Source organism: Caenorhabditis elegans, chromosome III (assembly GCF_000002985.6).
Source record: "Caenorhabditis elegans chromosome III".
NCBI lineage: Eukaryota > Metazoa > Nematoda > Chromadorea > Rhabditida > Rhabditidae > Caenorhabditis > Caenorhabditis elegans.
The window spans coordinates 1,273,757-1,294,531 of NC_003281.10; the positions used below are offsets into that span (position 1 = coordinate 1,273,757).

At 33.3% G+C, this 20,775-nt stretch overlaps 4 protein-coding genes and 5 pseudogenes across 10 annotated transcripts; 3 read left to right on the forward strand and 6 right to left on the reverse strand.

The window, feature by feature from the left end:
- Positions 1 to 668: 668 nt before the first annotated feature.
- On the reverse strand, positions 669 to 1,857 carry fbxa-30 (F-box domain-containing protein). The gene is made up of 3 exons (NM_064966.2): positions 1,750 to 1,857; positions 1,027 to 1,645; positions 669 to 973 (listed from the first exon to the last, which is right to left on the reverse strand). The coding sequence occupies exons 1-3, from the start codon at positions 1,830 to 1,832 to the stop codon at positions 758 to 760; spliced, it is 918 nt and encodes a 305-aa protein (NP_497367.1). The 5' UTR covers positions 1,833 to 1,857; the 3' UTR covers positions 669 to 757.
- Positions 1,858 to 2,492: 635 nt separating this feature from the next.
- Positions 2,493 to 3,604, reverse strand: ZC47.11 (annotated as a pseudogene). Its single transcript has 2 exons — positions 3,522 to 3,604; positions 2,493 to 3,351 (listed from the first exon to the last, which is right to left on the reverse strand). Coding segments are annotated over exons 1-2 (942 nt in total).
- Positions 3,605 to 4,203: 599 nt separating this feature from the next.
- ZC47.8 lies at positions 4,204 to 5,235 on the reverse strand (annotated as a pseudogene). The gene is made up of 3 exons: positions 5,161 to 5,235; positions 4,470 to 5,018; positions 4,204 to 4,419 (listed from the first exon to the last, which is right to left on the reverse strand). Coding segments are annotated over exons 1-3 (840 nt in total).
- A 635-nt stretch (positions 5,236 to 5,870) lies between these two features.
- fbxa-33 lies at positions 5,871 to 7,969 on the forward strand (annotated as a pseudogene). The gene is made up of 3 exons: positions 5,871 to 5,953; positions 7,017 to 7,698; positions 7,760 to 7,969. Coding segments are annotated over exons 1-3 (975 nt in total).
- A 675-nt stretch (positions 7,970 to 8,644) lies between these two features.
- Positions 8,645 to 10,388, reverse strand: fbxa-34 (annotated as a pseudogene). The gene is made up of 3 exons: positions 10,306 to 10,388; positions 8,939 to 9,575; positions 8,645 to 8,887 (listed from the first exon to the last, which is right to left on the reverse strand). Coding segments are annotated over exons 1-3 (963 nt in total).
- An 851-nt stretch (positions 10,389 to 11,239) lies between these two features.
- On the forward strand, positions 11,240 to 13,384 carry fbxa-37 (F-box domain-containing protein). Its single transcript, NM_064969.3, has 3 exons — positions 11,240 to 11,342; positions 12,416 to 13,031; positions 13,086 to 13,384. Exons 1-3 carry the CDS (start codon positions 11,260 to 11,262, stop codon positions 13,293 to 13,295), a joined length of 909 nt encoding a protein of 302 aa, NP_497370.1. The 5' UTR covers positions 11,240 to 11,259; the 3' UTR covers positions 13,296 to 13,384.
- A 158-nt stretch (positions 13,385 to 13,542) lies between these two features.
- fbxa-50 (DUF38 domain-containing protein) lies at positions 13,543 to 14,767 on the reverse strand (the record flags this gene model as incomplete). 2 transcript variants are annotated; one of them, NM_001083185.1, is made up of 3 exons in its annotated part: positions 13,543 to 13,755; positions 13,798 to 14,407; positions 14,655 to 14,767. In NM_001083185.1, the coding sequence occupies 3 exons, from the start codon at positions 14,765 to 14,767 to the stop codon at positions 13,543 to 13,545; spliced, it is 936 nt and encodes a 311-aa protein (NP_001076654.1). The 2 variants fall into 2 exon arrangements, 1 of the variants encoding a protein (NP_001076654.1); NR_003439.1 differs by having other exon boundaries at positions 13,543 to 14,334.
- Positions 14,768 to 15,990: 1,223 nt separating this feature from the next.
- On the forward strand, positions 15,991 to 17,182 carry fbxa-49 (annotated as a pseudogene). The gene is made up of 3 exons: positions 15,991 to 16,103; positions 16,310 to 16,929; positions 16,973 to 17,182. Coding segments are annotated over exons 1-3 (943 nt in total).
- Positions 17,183 to 18,213: 1,031 nt separating this feature from the next.
- On the reverse strand, positions 18,214 to 19,479 carry fbxa-36 (F-box domain-containing protein). The gene is made up of 3 exons (NM_064972.4): positions 19,377 to 19,479; positions 18,587 to 19,226; positions 18,214 to 18,504 (listed from the first exon to the last, which is right to left on the reverse strand). Exons 1-3 carry the CDS (start codon positions 19,457 to 19,459, stop codon positions 18,295 to 18,297), a joined length of 933 nt encoding a protein of 310 aa, NP_497373.2. The 5' UTR covers positions 19,460 to 19,479; the 3' UTR covers positions 18,214 to 18,294.
- Positions 19,480 to 20,775: the final 1,296 nt, after the last annotated feature.

A 20,775-nucleotide genomic window follows, 5' to 3' on the forward strand; every position in this document is an offset into this window, starting at 1 on the left:
TGCTCAAACACGTAGTGTCAAGTTGTCCCATCGCTCCACTGCGTACAAAATGGCGAAAGAATACCTTTTTAATGTTTGTGACGTCACAGCGAATTGGCTTCCAATTAAGTTTTTTTATATTTTTTCATTTAAATTTCAGTGTTTATTGACTTTATTCGTTTTTTATTGTATTGAAAACCAATAATGCGAAATGCGCGGTGATGTCACAAAAATTCAAAAAGTATTCTCCCGCCAGTGGAGCGAAGGGACAACCTGACACCACGTGAGATAAAGTCATTCAATACAACAATTCGACTAGAAACATGCAACATTAAAATAATATAATAAAAAGTCAATGGAACAAGAAAGTTGATCAGTTATCACGACGAACAGAAAAAGTCGAAATCACTACCCTCACCATTTTTCTTTAATTCTCCACTCACTATCAGTTTTTTATTACATAAAATGCATAAGAGCGGCTGAAGCTGTTTTTGTTAAAATTCCAATGCTTTGCGAGTGGAAGGGGTATGACGAATCAAATAAAATTGGCTCCTGGCGATTTTTAAGTTATCCATTACATTTTTGAATTTATGGAAAAATATTTTCGACTTTATAAAGTAATTCTTTAATTGGATTTTTATAAAAAGTCGGCTCAATCGTTCAATAAATAACTCTGCAAAATGATGTTATATACTGCAAAAGTTTCATATGATTCTTAAAATGACATGGTTCGATCAAAAATAAAAAAGAAACTGAAATACAAAACATATATAATTAGTCAGCATTTTTTGATTTCAAACTTCCAAATGCCATCACGAAAGGAACAATCTCCAAAATTTATTTCAAATTTAGATTTCCCGTTTGAATAATCCAGTTTGAACTCATCGCCACCAGCATAGTCCGGTTGAAATACTCTTGCAAGTTCAACAGGATCCAAATTTAAATTTAGAACAAAAAATATGCATTTCTGGAACGTACATCTTTGCAGCAGATCCTGAAAATTTTTTCTGGGCTATACAGCTTATTATCAAAGCTATTATAACTTACATCTCGAACTTTAATCACACTTTGCATTGAAATGTTATAAATATTAATAGTAAAATCCTCAAAATGAAAGAAATATTCGATAGGTGGACAATCAAATGGGGAAATCCAGAAATTGAATCTTTTCGCGTTTTTCCATTGATCCAGATGAGTTATCCGCTCAAATTGGTCAAGTGCAAACGTTTCTCGCAATGTGATTTCTTCGAATGTTCGACTTTCGAATAACGGGAGGATTAATAAAACATCATCAACGGAAAAATTATCCAGAGTTAAAGTTTCTACGTGGATATGTGCATTCTCCTTCAAAACGTCTACAAGAAAGTTGACAATGTTTCCTCTATATCTTCCTCTCTTCAAGATGTATAACTTAGATGTATGCTTCAGAAGTATTTTCAAGTCCTTGAAAGCTACTTCCATATAGTTTACACCTTCTATGGTTTTCCGTCGCCCATTGAACAGAACATATGATCCACCATTGAATCGAGCAGAGTGGGTGATTTTAATTCCGTCAAAATCTAACAAAACGCTGTTACTCCACAATTCAATTGAGATTTTGTTGAAGTGAGTTCCGAGTTTATCAATGGCGGTCCGTAAATTTCGACACACTTTTCGGCAGGTTAGTCTAAAACGGGCTAGTTTTAATTTGAAAACGATTTTCTAATGAACAGAGAGTGTTGTAGATTTTTGTTAAGTTGTTCTATACTCAAAACTTTTACAAGAACTCACATTTCCACTGGTCCCAATTTCTCCAAAACTTGATTGGCAATTGATATAGGTAAGTTGAGCAGCGTTAGCGGCTTAGAAGTCATTTTGGGGAGAACACCTGAAACACAAAAAATAAAAGGTACATTGAAACATGTATCAAATAAAGAGATTATTAGTTTTACGACTCAATTTGTTCAATTCAAAAACTCGTCTAGAAGCATGTAAAGAACATGGAATGTGAAAAAAATTATTTCAATTTATTCAAAAAATCAGTTGAACAAGAAAATTGATAAGGCCAACTGGTGAGTTTCGAAATCACTTCCTTCTTTCCCTCTCTATTTTTTTCTAGTTCTTCACTTACTATTAGTTTTTTATGACGAAAAATGCATATCAGAAGACCCTGTCAGATTATTTACTTTTTTGGAAGATTTTATCTTGTTTGAAATGAATTCAAATTGACAGCAACCAATATTTCTTAAAGATGGTATATGTAACTGAGAAGAATAAGGTAGCAAACACATTATTAAATTCTGATTTGTTTTTGGAAAATCTTTCCTTACACAGAATGTGCATAAATCCGATAAAAATGTTCTCATTTTCGGCATTTCGTTATTCAATATACGCTGGAGTTCATCTTAAACCGAATTTCCGGAAAAAGATAAAAAATTTACAAGTAAAACATTTTCCAGAAATCATTGCGAATGTTTCATACAGAGGTAAATAATATTAAAATGACAATAGAAAATAATACATAACAAAATTAGTTAGCATCTTTTGATTTCAAACTTCCAAGCGCGCCTTTCTTCGGGACAATCTCCAAAGTTGATTTCAAATTTGAATTTTCCGTTTGAATACTCCAGTTTAAACGCATCACCACTAGTATAATCCGATTGGAATGTTCTTGCAATTTCGACAGGCTTCACATTAAATTTTTCAACCGAAACTGTGCACTTTTTAAACGTACATCTTTGCAGCAGATCCTGAAAATTATTTTAATTGTAAAACTTATTATCAAAGTTATTACTTTGTATTGGAAAATCATCAGTATTAATAGTAAACTCCTCAAAATGAAAGAAAAATTCGATAGGTGAACATTCAAAAAAGGTATTCCAAGCACTGAATTTCTTCGCGTTCTTCCATTGGTCCAAATAAGTAATCTTCTCAAGTTGGTCAATTTCAAAAATTTTCGACAATGAGATTTTTTTCAATGTTTCACAATTGAATAACGGGAGGATTAATAGAACATCATCGAATGAAAAATCATTCAGAGTTATAGTTTCAACGTGGATATTCACATTCTCCTTCAAAACATCTACAAGAGAGCTGACAGTGTTATGCCTATACTTTTGTTGGCGGTAAATGTCTAATTGCGATACATGCTTCAGAAGTATCTTCAAGTCCGTAAAAGCTGCTTCCATGTAGTTTACTACTTCTATGGTTTTCTGTTGCTCATTGATCCAAACATATGATCCACCAATAAATTCATAAAAGTAGGTGATTTTAATTCCGTCGAAATTTAACAAAACGGAGTCTATGAAAAATTTAATTGAGATTTTGTTGAAGTGAGTTCCGAGTTTATCAATTGCACTCCGTAAATTTCTACATACTTTTCGGCAGGTTAGTCTGGAACGGGTTAGTTGTGATTTAATGGTTTTACCGTTTTATTTAACTTTCAAAATTCAATTGTACTGTTGCTAATTGCATTAGTTAAGTTGAATAAATTAATCAATCAAGTACATTTTTAATGATCAGAAAGTATTGTCAACTCCAATTCAGTTTTCCAGAAAACTCACATTTCCACTGGTCCCAATTATATCAATACTTGGTTTGCAATTGATATAGGTAAATTGAGCAGCGTTAGCGGCTTAGAAGTCATTTTTGGAAGATTACCTGAAACTCAAAAAATATACACTATAAATTGAAACATGTATCAATCTTTCAATAAAAACACTTGTTCAGAAACATGTAAAAACATGAAATGTAAAAAAAATCGATTTAATTTGTTCAATTGAACAAGAAAATTATACAAAAAACAAACTAGTGAGTTTCGAAATCACTGCCCTCTCTATTTTTCTCTAATTATACACTTACTATCAGTTTTTTATCACAAAAAATGCATAAGAGCTGTTTGGTAAAATATTCCTTAATATATCTTAAATTCTTCATATTTCTTAAAGATGAAAAATCTTAAAGATGATGTAATTGAGAAGAATAAGAAAGACAACGCATTATTAAATTCTGATTTTTTTTGGAAAATCTCTCCTTACACAGAATGTGCATAAATCCGATAAAAATTTGCTCATTTTTGGCATTTCGTTATTCAATATACGCTGGGAACCATCTTTGACCGAATTCCCGGAGAAAGGTGAAAAATTTACAGGTACAACATTTTCCAGAAATCATTGCGGAAGTTTCATACACAGGGAAATATAAAAGTGAGAACAGAAAAATAAACTTTATACGAAACACAATTAGTCAGCATCTTTTGATTTCAAACTCCCAAAGGTGACCCTCAAAGGGACAATCTCCAAAATTTATTTCAAATTCAGAATTCCCGTTTGAATACTCCAGGGTGAACTCATCGCCACCAGTATAATCCGGTTGAAATACTCTTGCAAGTTCAACAGGCTTCAAGTTGAGTTTTAGAACAAAAATTGTGCATATCTGGAACGTACATCTTTGCAAGAGATCCTGAAAATCTTTTCTGGGCTATAAAACTTATTATCACAGTTATAACTTACATCTCTAACTTTAATCGCACTTTGTATTGGAAATTCATCAGTTTCAATAGCAAAATCTTCAAAATGAAAGAGATATTCGATATATTCACAATTAAACCAAGAATCCCAAAGTTTGAATTTCTTCGCGTTCTTCCATTGGTCCAAATGAGTGATCTTCTCAAGTTGGCCAATTTCAAAAACTTCCCAAAATGAAATTACAGAGTTAAAGTTTTCACGTGGATATTTACATTCTCCTTCAGGATATCTGCAAGAAAGCTGACAGTGAGCCTTTCCTTTACTCTGCCGTAAATTGTTAAATCCAATGCATTCTTCAGAAGTATCTTCAAGTCGGTGAAAGCTGCTTCCATATAGTTTACACCTTCTATGGTTTTTCGTTGCCCATTGTACTCCATATATGATCCACTATTAAATGCATTACGGTAGGTGATTTCAATTTTGTCGAAATAAAACGAAACGCTGTTACTCCACAATTCAATTGAGATTTTGTTGAAATGAATGTTTTTATCAATTGCACTCCGTAAACTTCGACACACTTTTCGGCAGGTTAGTCTGAAATGGGATAGTTTTAATTTAAAGTCAACTAAATGAAAATCGTTATCAAAAACAATTAAACTTTTTTTAGTGAGCAAAAGCTTTTGTATATTTTCAGTAGCGTCAGTTTACATTTGTAAAAAAAAACTCAAATTTCCACGGGTTCCAGTTTTTCCAGAACTTGATTCGCAACTTCTACAGGCAAATCGAGCAGAGTTCTCGGCTTAGAAGTCATTCTTGAATGTTTTTATGAAACACAAAAACAGATACACTGTAAATTGAAAGATGTATCGAATGAAGGGGTTCTTAGTTTTACGGCTCAAGTCTTGTGGTGTTATGTTGTCTCATCGCTCCACTGCACAGGAAAACAAAATATTTTGACTTTTCGGGACGTCACAGCGCATTTTCTGGGACAGCCTGACACCACGTGCAGAACCATGCAAAATTCAAACAATATCTGTAGAAAAGTTATCAGTGGTTATACTTAAACAGTCAACAAACTAGTGAGTTTCGAAATCACTGCCCTCTCTATTTTTGTCTAATTCTCCACTCACTATCAGTTTTTTATGACGAAAAATGCATGGCAGACCCTGTTTGATTGTTTACTTTTCAGGAAGAGCGGCTGAAGCTGTTTGATAAAATAGCAATGCTCATTTCGTAACATTTCATAATTTTGTCGAATGATTGCGTCTTTCTTTCTCTAAACCTCTAACTAAAGAACGTTTTTATCTTTCGTTTTTAACATCTTTGATTCTATGGTAATTCAGTGTCCAATAGTAATTTCATTTTAAAACAATTTGAATCAATAATAAATATTAACTTTACACTACTTCGATTCTCATTTCTAAACTTTCAGAGAAACTTCCAAACATGCCTGCTAAACGGCTAACTCTTCTCGATCTGCCTATAACAGTTGCGAATGAAGTTCTGGAGAAGCTTGAAATCGAGGAATTGTGAGTATTTAAGACTAACTTACAAACTAAGTATTATCTACATAGTTACCAAACGAGGGAATTTTTTTTTGGTCTTCTACAGGGTGGCCCATAATTATGCGGACCGAGTTGCTCTCACAAAAATATGTTTTTTTTCTCGCCTGACAAATTTTAAATTTTTGTTTTATTTGTTCATTGATAACTGACATATGTTCCTATTAGTTAACTTTAAAAAAATGTGATTTTTTAAACTACGCAATCTAGGCAGAGTCGTCAAACTAGCATCATCTCCCACACTGACGACTCTTTGGCACGCAACGATTTTTGAGTCAGTAATGTATACATTTTGGAAGCGAAAAATATATTTTAGTAAATGTTAAAGTATATGAAATCGGTTCCATGAAATTCCAGCTCCTGTTGGGTGATTGTTTGACAGTGACTAAAGTCGGTTTTACAAAGAGTTCAATAGCTAGTGACAGTTTTTGGTATATCTCAGCCATAAAATGAGATAAGCACATAATTTTTCACACAAGGAAAGAAAAATATTAGTAAAATCATATGGCTATTTACCAAAACATTTACTTTTTACATAACTGTTGTGCCAAGTGGAACGTCAGCTTTCTGATGTTCTTGATTTGTCTCCCTTCAATCAATGACCACACCAATGTCAGATGAAAACATTTATGAATTTTATTGCAAAACGGATTCTCAGAAAAAAGTCAATCCAAATATAATTGCGAGAGTGATGATATTTGCAATAGAACCTAGAAATGACAATAAAAAGGAAAACACCTATGAGTTGATTGCCAACGTCAAAATTTTTTAGGAATGTCAGCAGGCCTGTAAAATTTCACAAGTGGAAAATTTGAAAGTTTGACAACATATTTTGTTCCTTAGAAAATTTGGAATAAAATATGTGTTGTTATAATATTTTTGAATGTTCCAATCAGATTTTATGAGCACGACTTACGGTCCGCATAATTATGGGCCACCCTGTATATGCCAATTGATGGTGTTAGAGAAGATTCCTCCAAAGCATTTAGCTACTTCATGAGAATCAAAAATTAAAATTAATTCGTTCCAGGATGACCTGCCGAAAAGTTTGTCGAAGTTTACGGACCGCTGTTGATAGACTCGGAGCTAACTTCACCGATCTTGAAGTTATCTTGAATAAAAATAATCAATACGTTTCGATATGTCTCGACGGTATTACAGTCAAATACTCTAAATCATCTCGTGATGGAACAGATGTATGATGCTCCAGAACTCGGCAACGGAAAATGAATTTTATAAGAGGAGCAAACTATTTGAACATATTTTTCAATGATTTGAAGATTCTTTTGAAGCATGTATCTCATCTATCTATTCAAACCGTTTGGAAAGAAGTCAAATATAGAGAATACTTTGTCAGATTTCTAGTAGACGTATTGAAAGAGGAAGTTCCAAGTCAAACAACCAAACAAACTAAAGGGAATCTCCACATAGAATCTATAAGTCTGCATACGGTCTCAATCGACAATGTTTTATTAATCATACCGTTATTCAATAGTCAAACATTGAGAAGTATTGAATTAGGAGGAATACATAACAGAACATCTCGCAAATTTGAGAGAATATTTCGCCTGGATCAATGGAAAAACGCGAAGTACTTCACTTTTTGGGATACCTGGTCTAAATGTCCACCTATCGAACATTTCTTGCATTTTGAGGAGTTTAGATTTGAAACTCAAGATTTTCCAATACAAAATGTGATTAAAATTCGAGATGTAAGCTATAAGTTATACCTTTGATAATCAATTATGGTTCTATAACCAAACAAAATTTCAGGATCTGTTGCAAAGATGTACGTTCCAGGAGTGCACAATTTCGGTTCTAAAATCAAATTTTAAACCTGTCGAATTTGCAAGAATATTTCAACAGGACTATGCTGGTGATGACAAATTTACCATAGAGTATTCAAACGGGAATTCCAAATTTAAAATAAATTGCGGAGAATATCATGAACTCATGTGGGAGTTTGAAATCGAAAGATGCTAACTACCGTATTTCCTCTATTAGTATTGCACCCAATTGTTTAACTTTGACAGCTTATATCTCAGTTATCGTTTGTCCTAGTCAAATATTGTCAATTAACAAAATATTTATTAGTTCTTTTTCTATCAACTTGTAGTTTATAATATATTGATATCTTCAAAACTAACCGAGATATAGCGTTTCAAAGTTAAGTAGTCGAATGCAATACTAATAGAGGAAATACGGTAATTGTGTTTCGTATTATTTTCTACTGTCATTTTTATATTTCCTTGTGTATGAAAATTCCACAATGATCTCCTCTGGAAAGTGTTGTACCTGTAAATACTTTATATTTTTTTCCAAAATAAACTCCTTTTGATTATTTACTTTTCTGGAAGATTTTATCTTGTTTGAAATGAATTCAAATTGACAGCAAGCCATATTTCTTAAAGATGGGATATGTAATTGAGAAGAATAAGGAAGACAACGGATTATGGAGTTCTGATTTTTTTGAAAGTCTCCTTACACAGAATATGCAGGAATCCGATAAAAATGTTCTCATTTTCGGCATTTCGTTATTCAATATACCCGGAGTCCATCTTAGACTGAATTTCCGGAAAACGATGAAAAATTTACAGTTATAACAATTTCCAGAAATCATTGCGGATGTTTCATACACAGGGAAATATTAAAATGACATTAGAAAATAATACATAACAAAATTAGTCTGCATCTTTTGATTTCAAACTTCCAAATGCCTTCACGAAAGGAAGAATCTCCAAAATTTATTCCAAATTTGGAATTGTCGTTTGAATACTCCAGGGTGAACTCATCGCCACCAGCATAGTCCGGTTGAAATACTCTTGCAAATTCGACAGGCTTGAAATTTTCTTTTAGAACGTAAATTGTGCCCTCCTGGAATGTACATCTTTGCAGCAGATCCTGAAAATGTTTTTGGTTGTAAAACTTATTATCAAAGTTATTTTAACTTACATCTCGAATTTTAATCACATTTTGTATTGGGAAACCTTCAGTCCTAAAACTAAACACTTCAAAATGCAACAAATATTCGATATGTGGACATTTAGACCAGGTATCCCGAAATTGGAGGTACTTTGCTTTTTTCTATTGATCCAAATGAGTTATGCTCTCAAATTCGGGATCTGGAAACATTCCTCCAAATTCAATACTTCTCAATGTTTGACTATTGAATAATGGAAGGATTAATAACATATCGTCAATTGATAAGTCACGATGCAGACGTATAGTTTCCATGTGGATATTCCCTTCCTCTTGCAAGACGTCTACAAGAGATCTGACAGTGTGTTCTCTAGCTTGGTCGTTCGAAGTGACTATAATCATTAGACTAGATGCATGCATCAGAAGTATTTTCAAGTCATTAAAAGCTATGTTCAAATAGTTTTCTTCTCTTAAAAATTTATTTTCCCATCGCGGAAAGTCGCAATATACATATGATTCACCAAGAGATGATTTAGAGTAGGTGATTTGTGATCCGTCAAGATCTATCACAATGCGGTCCCTCCACAACCCAACTGAGAGTTTGTTGAAGTTAGCACCGCGTTTATTAACAGCGGTCCGTAAACTTTGACAAACTTTTCGGCAGGCCATTCTGGAACGGAATAGTTCTAATTTTTCTTTTTCATTTTCTCCATTTTTCTAATTGAACCAGTTCTGAAGCAGATTAATGCTTTGGAGGACTCTTCAATAACACCATCAATTGAAAGGTGGGGTACCGAAATTTGAGACTTTGCGTTTTTAGACCCAAAATGGTCAAAAACTACCGAATTTCGTAATGAGACGTTCTGAAAATTTTTCAAAAAAAAGTTATGGCCTCTCAAAGTTTTGGAAAAAACGGCCTATTTTCAGCTAAAATCTCACATTTTGGCAACTTATCGGTGTCGCAGTGATTGGAACTTAATTTTTATTTTATTGTCATTGATTGAGACGCTTTTTGGGCCAATGGGGACGGAAAATTGTATCATATTTGCGTCCCCATTGGCCAAAAAAACATCTCAATCAATGAAACAACACGTAATAAAATGCCAAAACATGCATTAAAAGATGATAATCAAATAAAAATTAAGTTCCAATCACTGCGACACCGATAAGTTGCCAAAATTTGAGATTTTAGCTGAAATTTTCCAAAACTTTGAGAGGCCATAACTTTTTTTTGAAAAATTTTCAGAACGTCTCATTACGAAATTCGGTAGTTTTGGACCATTTTGGGTCTAAAACGCATAGTCTCAAATTTCGGTACCCCACCTTTAACATTAAAACCTTCACTCGTTAGGTACTTATGTAGATAGTATTTAGTCTGTACGTTATTGTTAAATACCTACAATTCCTCAATTTCAAGCTTTTCCAGAACGTGATTCTCAACTTCTATAGGCCAATCGAGCAGAGTTGGCTGTTTAGCAGGCATATTTCGAAGTTTATCTGAAAGTTTAAAAATGAGAATTGAAGTATTGATTCAAATTGTTTCAAAATGAAATAACACTGAATTACTAATACACTCTGAATTACCATAGAATCAAAAATGTGAATAGCAGAAGATGAGAACGCTGGTAGTTCTTTTATAGTAGAGATGTAGAGAAAGAAAGACGCAATCCTTTGAGAAATATGAAATGTTACGAAATAGACATTGTACTTTTTGATGATTTTTTAGCGTTTCAGATTATTTTCTTCCTTTTTACTTATATCTATTGAATATATTTCCACCTCAATTAAAACTCGAGTAGCTTCAGGTTTAAAAAAAACCAATTATTTAAGAAATATTACAGACAATTGAGAACTATGCCCTTTAAAAAAATGAATACTTCAACTTCTATGAAAACCACACAGTAAAGGAAACTATTTGCAAATAGCTTTTAATAATGTAAAAATGATTGCGAAAATTAATAAAACTGAATTTTATTTTTCCTCACTTGAAAACGCAAAAAATTACCAAAAATTGAAAAAATAATACAATTCTCTCTCACTACCATTAATTTCGTCTTTCTTTCTTTAAAAAAACGTTCAAAAATCAATAAAAAATAAAATGCCTATTTCGTAACATTGCATATTTTTCGCAAAAGGTTGCGTCTTTCTTTCTCTAAATCTCTACTATAAATAAACAAACAACGTTTTCATTCTTTGCTTTTCACGTCTTTGATTCAGTGTCCAATAGTAATTTCATTTTGAAAATTTTGAATTAAATTATAAATATTAAGCTTACTCTACTTCCATTTTTTTCAGTTTCATCACACTTTAATCATATCTTTCTCATTTCTAAACTTTCAGATAAACTCCCAAACATGTCTGCTAAACAGCCAACTCTGCTCAATTTGCCTATAGAAATTGCGAATCAAGTTTTGGAGAAGTTGCATCTTTTGGATATGTGAGTTTTTAACACTAACGTACAAATAGATACTATCTACAGTGCCGGCCATAATTCTATCCAATTTTCGATTTTTGATAAATTTACAAATTTTTCAAACTAGCACAACTTTAAAACTGGGCATGCTATCAAAAAAAGTTCAACTGAGGAAATATTGCCCATAATTACGTCTATTTGTATTCAATTGTTTAAATTGTTTACCAGTGTCATGACAAGAAATACAGCGGCCGACATCTCGTGAGACCGTTTTTGACAACTTTTACAGATTCGCCCGTATCTCGAAAACTAATTTTTTTCCTGGAAATTTTTTTGAAGTAAAATAATCTTCATACTACTTACCATCATTTGTGTCTAGTCACGTTGTTCTGAAAAATTCAGCAAAAAAGTTATGAGAGATCAAACTTGAATAGTGTACGACCACACCTAGGGAATTTCTCGCAAGTGAAGAATTGTTTCCCCTGAATTTTGATATCGTGTTTAAATATAGCTTGATTGTGATTTTACATGTGTAATTATTAAAAAATGCTTGAAAAAAATATATTCGAAGTAAGTAATCTGATTTTTGGTTGTAGAGCATGAGCAGTGCCAAGTGAGAGACTAGTTTGCACTTCCATAACTTGTTTGCGGAATTTTTCAAACCAAAGTGACTAGGCACAAATGATGGCAAGTAGCATGAAAATTATTTTACTTCAAAAACATTTCCAGAAAAAAAATTAGTTTTCGAGATGCGGACAAATCAGTAAAAGTTGTCAAAAACGGGCTCACGAGATGTCGGCCGCTGTATTTCTTGTCATGACACTGGTAAACAACTTAAACAATTGAATACAAGTAGACGTAATTATGGGCAATACTTTATTAGTTAAATGTTTTTCGATAGCATGCCCAGTTTTTAAGTTGCGCTCGTTTGAAAAATTTGTAAATTTTTCAAAAATCACAAATTGGATAGAATTATGGCCGGCACTGTACATACCTAACAAAAATCTAGCAAGAGAAGGTTTTCAATATTTTTCAGTTGAGCAAGTAAAAATGGAAAAATGAAAATCAAAAATTAGAAATATAATAATTCGTTCCAGGTTGACGTGCCGAAAAGTTTGTCGAAGTTTACGGACCGCTGTTGATAAAATCGAAACTCACTCCACCCATCTCACAGTTCAATTGCGGAGTAACCACGTTTCGATATGTGTCGACAGAATTGAAACCAACTACTATTATGACGATGACTCATCGAATTGTTTCAATAGGAAACAAAAAGCCGTAGAAGGTGTAGACTGCATGAATGCATTTTTCAACGACTTGAAGTTATTTCTGAAGTATGCATTATATTTAGAAGTTTGGAGCAAAGATATATATAGGGAACACTTTGTCAGTTCTCTAGTGGACATCTTGAGGGAAGAAGAGAATAATATCCACGTGGAAACTATAGAGCTGCTCCAATTCTACAAATGCGACGCTGTTTTATTAATCCTTCCGTTATTAAATAGTCAGACATTGAGAAGTATTAAATTGAGGAGCACTTCTCTAGGTGACGGATTTGAGAGAATAGCTTGTTTGGATCAATGGAAAAAGGCGAAAAAGTTCAGTTCTGATACCTGGCTTGACTGTTCACATATCGAACATTTCTTTCATTTTGAGGAGTTTAGTTTTAGAACTGAACCTTTCCCAATACAAAATGTGATTAAAGTTCGAGATGTAAGTTACAAGTAATAATTTTGATAATAAGTTCTATAACCAAAAAAAATTCAGGATCTGCTGCAAAGATGTATGTTCCAGAACTGCACAATTGTTATTTCAAAATTAAATTGGAAGCCTGTCGAATTCGCCAGGATATTTCAACCGGACTGTGCTGGTGGCGATACATTTACCCTTCATTATTCAAACGACAATTCCAATTTCGAAATACGTTTTGGAGTTTTTGATAGAGTACATGGGTGGTTAACAATTGGACGATGCTAACTAATTTTGTTATTTTCTATTGTCATTTTTATATTTAAATCTGTATGAACACTCCACAATGATCTCTGAAAAGTGTTAGTACCTGTGAATTTTTCTTTTTTTTTCCAAAATGGAATCCACGGCTCGAGTTCGTAAATCTGCTCCTGGGTTTCATTCATTTTCAAACAAAAATATTAAAAAATACAATAGCTCAGAACAAACAAATGTTTTCAGGTTTTTTGCGTAAAATCAAAGTGAAAGGGATGTTTTACAATCTTTTCACATTCAATTCAAAATACTTTACAAGCCACTCCCATTCAAGAGAAATATCGAATTTGTCGGTGCCATTTGAATATTCAATCTTAAAGTCCTTACCGCCGGCATAGTCCGGTTTGAAGACTTTAGCAATTTCAATCGGATTTGCGTTTGGTCTTAAAAAACGTATCACGCACCATTGAAATGTACTTCTTCTCAAAAGATCCTGCAAAAAAAGATAATGAAATGAAAAATAAGGTTATTTTACGTCTCGAATTTGTATCGCGGTTTGTATTGCTTTAAATTTGTCCAATGTGTAAATATAGAAGCTTTTGAAATGAAAGAAATGAGCAATCTTTGCACCGAAAATACTATAGCGAATTGTGCATATTTCTGCATTTTTCCATTGCTCCAAGCAGGATATTCGTTCGAATTGGTCAATTGCAATCGATTTCAAATCAATCGCTTTAAGCTCTTTAGAATCAAATAATGGAAGAATCGTAAGCACTTCATCCAATGAGAACTTATCAAGTTCTATTCTCTTTACGTGAATACATTTTTCTGATTTAAAAAACTCAACGAAAGTTGTAACAGTGTCGCGTATATTTTTTGTACAGTTCATAATTCTAGCTCGACTTGCGTGCTTCAATACTATCTTCAAATCCTTGACCGCACTGTCCATAAAGTTTTCTTCATCAGTTTCCTTTTTCTGTTCATTGTAATTGACATTTGAATGACCATTTGCTGAATCAGTATAGTTGATTCTAATTCTGTCCAAATACATATTGATATCATGGTCATCCAGCTGGAAGTCTACATCGTTAATACGAATCGTTGCAAATGTATCAACGGCAGTTCTCAAACTGCGACACACTCTACTTCAAAAATACAATACAAAAAGTATTGAAAATCGTTGTTGCCTAGGAGTTTTAGTCCCCGGTTACTCCTAATTTTGTGAGTTTAAATTGTTAGGGTTCTTCCTCGACGAAAAGAAGGGGAATTTCAATGCATATTTTTCCGGTTTTCTTGTGCACCAAATAAAAGTTTGAGCAGGAATACTACATTTTGACACAATTTCCTCATTGACCACACTCATTGTTTCAAGAAAAAAAGATAATAACTCACAGATCCTCGAGCTCCAACTTTTCCAAAACAAGTTGAGCGACATCTAGAGGCATATTGAGAAAAGTTGGCGATTTCCCATAATTTTGATGTGTCTTTGAACCAATTTCGATCATTTTGGAGACTTCCTGAAAAACTAAATATTTGGTCAGGCAGGTTTGAAGATTGGAAAATGGGATTGGGAAAATGAGAACGTTCAAGCTAACGAGGAAAGTATTAACAATGGGATGAAAACAAATTCTGGGAATATGAAAAAATTAAAGTGAAAAAGTGAAAACTATAACAAACGGTTTGGATCGGCTGGGGCTCTACATTCATTTAATGGTAGAATAGGAAAAATACAATGGACACTGAATTACCACGGAATCAAAGATGTGAATAGCAGAAGATGAGAACGTTGGTAGTTCTTTTATAGTAGAGATTTAGAGAAAGAAAGACGCAATCCTTTGCAAAAAGTATGCAATGTTACGAAATAGACATTGTATTTTCTGATGATTTTTGAACGTTGGAGATTATTTTATTACTTTTTACTTATATCTATCAAATATATTTCTACCCCAATTAAAACTCGAGTAGTTTCAAATTTCAACAAAGTGCCAATTATTCAAGAAATATTACAGAAAATTGAGAACTATGCCCTTTAAAAAGAAGAATACTTCAACTTCTATGAAAACCACACAGTGAAGGAAACTGTTTGCAAATAACTTTTAATAATGTAAAAATGATTGAGAAAATTAATAAAAATGAATTTTATTTTTCCTCACTTGAAAACTCAAAAAAATTAACAAAAATTGGACAAAAATATACAATTATCTCTCACTATCATTTTTCAATCAAAATAAAAGTCTCTCTATCAGTTAGATAACGCCATTGCTTATTGTTTCTTGACCATCACAGGATGTTCTATAGATAATTCCTCACTATTAGAATAGATTGATAGGGGATGTGAGTGATAAGAACTAATTAAGAACTGATAACGGAATCAAAAATTGTGTTCTGACTCATCTTCCTCAGAAAGGAAGACACTATTCTATTATTTTTGCAAATGATTGTGTCTTTCATTTTCTAAACCTCTAACTCGCTTTAAACATCTATGATGCTGTATTAATTCAGTGTACATCGTTCATATTCTACCAATAAATGAATGTAGAGCCCAAGCCGGTCCAAACCGTTTGTCATAGTTTTCACTTTTTCACTCAATTTTTTTAAGTTCCCAGAATTATTATTTTGTTCCATTTTTAGTACTTTTCCTTGTTAACTTGAGTTTTCATATTTTCCCAATCCCATGTTCCAATCTTCCAACATGACTAAATATTTAGGTTTTCAGGAAATTTCCAAAATGGTCGATATTGGTTCAAAGACACATCAGAGAAATGTGGTATCGCCAACTTTTCTCAATATGCCTCTGGATGTCTCTCAACTAGTTTTGGAAAAGATGCAGCCCGATGATCTGTGAGTTATTGTCTTTTTGCTCAAACTTTTATTTCTTTTTTTTTAATTACTGTATTTTCTCTGTTAGTTAATCTGTTAGTCTTACGTCGATATGATTTTTGACCACGTAACTTTGAAAAAATTATTTATCGACACAAATGTTTTCAATGTTATATCTTACTAATATAGATATTTTTCACTATAAAAATGATATTTATTTATTACAGACTAAGAGCGAGTAGAGTGTGTCGCAATTTGAGAACTGCCGTTGATACGTTTGGAACGATTCGTGTCAAATATGTAGAATTCCGGCTAAATAATCATGATATCTGTATGGATCTGGACGGAATTAAAATCAACTATACTGATTCAGCAAAAGATAGTTCAAATGTCAATTACAATGAAGAGAAAAATGAAACTGATGAAGAAAACTTCGTGGAAAGTGCGGTCAATGATTTGAAAATAGTATCGAAGCATGCACAGTATGTTAGAATTATGGACTATACGAACAATATACGCGACACTGTTACAACTTTCGTTGAGTTTTTAAAATTAGAAAAATGTATTCACGTGAAGATGATACAACTTTTTGGCTTCTTATTTGATGATGTCCTAGCGATTCTTCCATGTTTTGATGTTAAAGAGCTCAAAGCAATTGTCATTAATTAAATCAATTGACCAATTCGAACGAATATCCCGTTTGGAGCAATGGAGAAATGCAGAAGTGTTTAGATGTGGTTATGCTACTAATATTTCCAGTACAATGATTACTCATTTCTTTCATTTCAAATTCTTCGATATTGACATGGACGAATTTTCATCACAGGCCGCGATACAAATGAGAGATGTAAGATATTCTTGTTTTTTCATTTCATTATCTTTCTTTGCAGGATCTTTTGAGAAGAAGTACATTCCAAAGTTGCGAGATAAAAATTAAGAAATCAGAGAGAAATCCGATTGAACTAGCAAAAGTATTTAAACCGGACTATGCCCGCGGCAATGAGTTTAACATTGAATATTCAAATGGTAACAACAAATTCGATATTTCCCTTAAAGATTTATCAAGAATCTATTCCAAATTTATTGTGAAAAGATTGTGAAAAAATCTGAAAACAGTTGAATATTCTGAGCTATTGTATTTTTTATGTTAAATTTTTTGAAAATAAATAAAACCCATTTTCATCTGTGTTTATTGTCCCATTTTCGTGAACAGAACCACTTCAAATGAATTTGCTTTCTTCTTTTGGTGCGTCTTACCATGATTTTCAGAATTTATCTGGTCTCATAGGCTTTTTAATGGCGATTTTTTGAAACTCAAGTTGCTGTAGTCGGATCAAGATTTTTGTCCTGACAAAACTCTAACTTTGAAAGTTGATTGTTTAATGGAAGAGTCCCATTTTTTCCAGATTGAAATACAACATTGGTCAATAAAATCTTGGTTTTCCTGTCATCAAAAAACTAACAGGCTAATACAATATGCAAATTTTTTGAAACACGTATTGACATTGTCGTACGATTCCTCTCAATCAGCTCTGAATATGAAACTCTATTGGGCTTGCATTTAATACTTAACTTTAAATTTCCTCATGCTGATTTTCCGGTTAGGCTCATTACCACCGATGATGTAAGCTGACTGGATATTATTGATAGGTTTTTTAAAGTAAGTCTGATTCGTGGTTCAAAATTTCTCCAAATATTTAATAACTATCGTTAATGACCTTCCACCGTTGACGTTAAAAATTAATCTGAAAAAAGTTGAAAGAAATTTTTTGAAAATAGCTCTAAACGATGTAAAAAATAATTGCCAAAAATAAATACAACTGAATTGAATTCTTGGTCTCTGAAAACATCAGGAAAATTGGGTGCCTGTTTGAGCGCGCTGATTCAGAAAGTTCTGTGTTACTAGGAGAAAAATGCATTTGTCAAAAGAGTTTACTGACTTTTATCATAAGGAGATTTTCAATAAAAATTTGGCCACTGAAATCATGGTCTTCCTTTTATCATACCTACCAGTCCACTAAAACAAGCAAAATTTTTTGAAGCACTCATTTACATTGTCAGCTGTCATGTGCTCAATTTTCATCAATCATACGATTTCTCAGCTCAAAATCAATATATCCTATTTTACAACATTTTCCAGAAATCATTGTGGATGTTTCATACACAGAAAAATATAAAAATGACAACCGAAAATAATACGAAACAAAATTAGTTAGCATCTTTTGATTCTTAACTGCCACATGTTCATAAATTCGTAAATTCCATAATAAATTTCAAATTTGGATTTCCCGGTTGAATACTCCATGGTGAATTCATCGCAACCAGCATAGTCCGGTTGAAATATTCTTGCAAGTTCAGGGTTAAAATTTACGTTTATAACCGAAATTACGCATTTCCGGAACGTACTTCTTTGCAGCAAATCCTGAACATTTGTTTGGTTATAGAACTTATTATCAAAGTTATTGTTAAAGTTTATAGTTACTTACAGTTAAAGAGTTACTTACATCTCGAATTTTAATCACACTTTGTATTGGAATATCATGATTCTTGACAATATCAATACGAAACTTCTCAAAATGGAAGAAATATTCGATAGGCAAACATTCCCACGAGGTTTCCCATAACTTGAATTTTTTCGCCTTTTTCCACTGATCCAAATGAGTTATTCTCTCAAAGTCATGAGCTGGAAAGATTCCTCTTATCCAAAGTTTTCTCAATGTTTGACTATTGAATAACGGAAGGATTAATACAATATCGTCGATTGATAAGTCACGATGCAAAGATATCGTTTTCATGTGGATATCCACTTCCTTTTTCAAGACGTCAACTAGAGAATTGACAGCGTGTTCTCTATCTTGGTCATTCAAATAGGATATAATATATAGACAAGATGCATGCTTCAGAAGTATCTTCAAGTCATTGAAAGCCAACTTCAAACAGTTTTCTCCCTCTAAATATTTCCATTCATTATTGCACCACACAGATGATCCACTAAGAAGTGAACAATTACGGTAGATAATTTCAATTCGGTCGAGTTGTATCCTAACGCTGTCTTCATCCAAGACAACTGAGAGATCGGTAAATTGAGCTCCGAAGTTATCAACAGCGGTCCGTAAACTTCGACAAACTTTTCGGCAGGTCCACCTGGAACAAATTATTTCTAATTTTTTTTCATTTTCATTTTTCCATTTTCCTTACTGAACCTGCTCTGAAGCAGTTAAATGCATAGGAGGAATCAATGACACAATAAATTTAACATAGTACTAAGTTTGTACGTTAGTCTTAAATACTCACAATTCATTGAGTTTTAGCTTCTCAAGAACGTGATTCGCAACTGCTATAGGCAGATCGAGCAGAGTTGGCTGTTTAGCAGACATGTTTGAAAGTTTATCTGAAAGTTTAGAAATGAAAATCGAAGTAGTGTAAGATTAATATGTGTTATTGATTCAAATTGTTTCAAAATGAAAATGATAATAGACACTGAATTAATACAGAATCAAAGATGTGAATAGCAAAAGATGAGAACGTTGTTTGTTTTTTTATATCAGGTTGTCCCATAAGTTTTCGTACTATTTTTTTTTGAAAAAAATTTATTTCTCTCAAGCGACAAGTAATACTATTCACACAAGTATTCACCATTAGTGTTCACCACTTGTTGCCATTTACTAGGTAACATCATGATGCCACGGGAGAAGAAATCCGGCGAACGCGATGAGAAGAAAGTGGAGAGTTCAGTTTTGAGATGCTCTTCGTCGTCGAATTGCTTGTCGCGCATGTAGTCACTGAGAGACAAGAACAAATGGTAGTCGGTTGGTGCAAGATCTGGAGAATATGGTGGATGCGGTAAAACAGTCCAACCAAGATCTTGCAGCTTTTGGAAAGTCTTCTTGGCGACATGAGGCCTAGCATTATCGTGAAGAAAATATAGTTTTTCATATTTTCCGTTGGTCTTTTCTGCAACTCGGTCCAATTGGGCACAATAGTAATCAGCAGTGATAGTTTTATTAGTTGGCAACAATTCCCAGTGCACGGGTCCTTGAACACCCCACCAGACACAGATCATAATCTTTTTTGGGTGAAGATCAGGCTTTGGCGTCGGTATTCCTTTCTCACCGATCGGAAGCCATTGACGTTTTCTGGAATGGTTAACATAGAGCACCCACTTCTCATCTCCAGTAACCAGATTGTTCAGCCAATCGAACTTTCGACGAAAAGTTAGAAGTTGAGTACAAACGTTGACCCGAGTGAGCTTCTGTGATGCCGAAAGTTCATGAGGCACCCAAGTTCCAAGTTTTGAAGTAAAACCAAGGCGACCCAAGTGACGTGCAATTGTGCTATGACAACACTCAAGCTTCTCTTCCATTTCACGAAGACTAAGACGAGGCTCTTCCTCCACCAGCTTCACTAGGTCTTCTTCATTTAACTCTACCGGTCGCCCAGAACGTTCTATTTCTTCGAGACTGAAGTCGCCGTTCTTGAACTTTTGAAACCAACTCTTTGCTGTATTATAAGAGAGTGCTCCCTCACCCATCGCACCGCATATGTTTCGTTCCGCTTCCATTGCTGAATGACCAAGACGAAATTCATAAAGAAGAAGCAATCTAACGTCTCGACGTTCAAGTTTGATGATTGTCATCGTGGCAAAGTAGAAATGGATGAAATTAATCTTTTCTGAAAGGGGACGACCCGACCT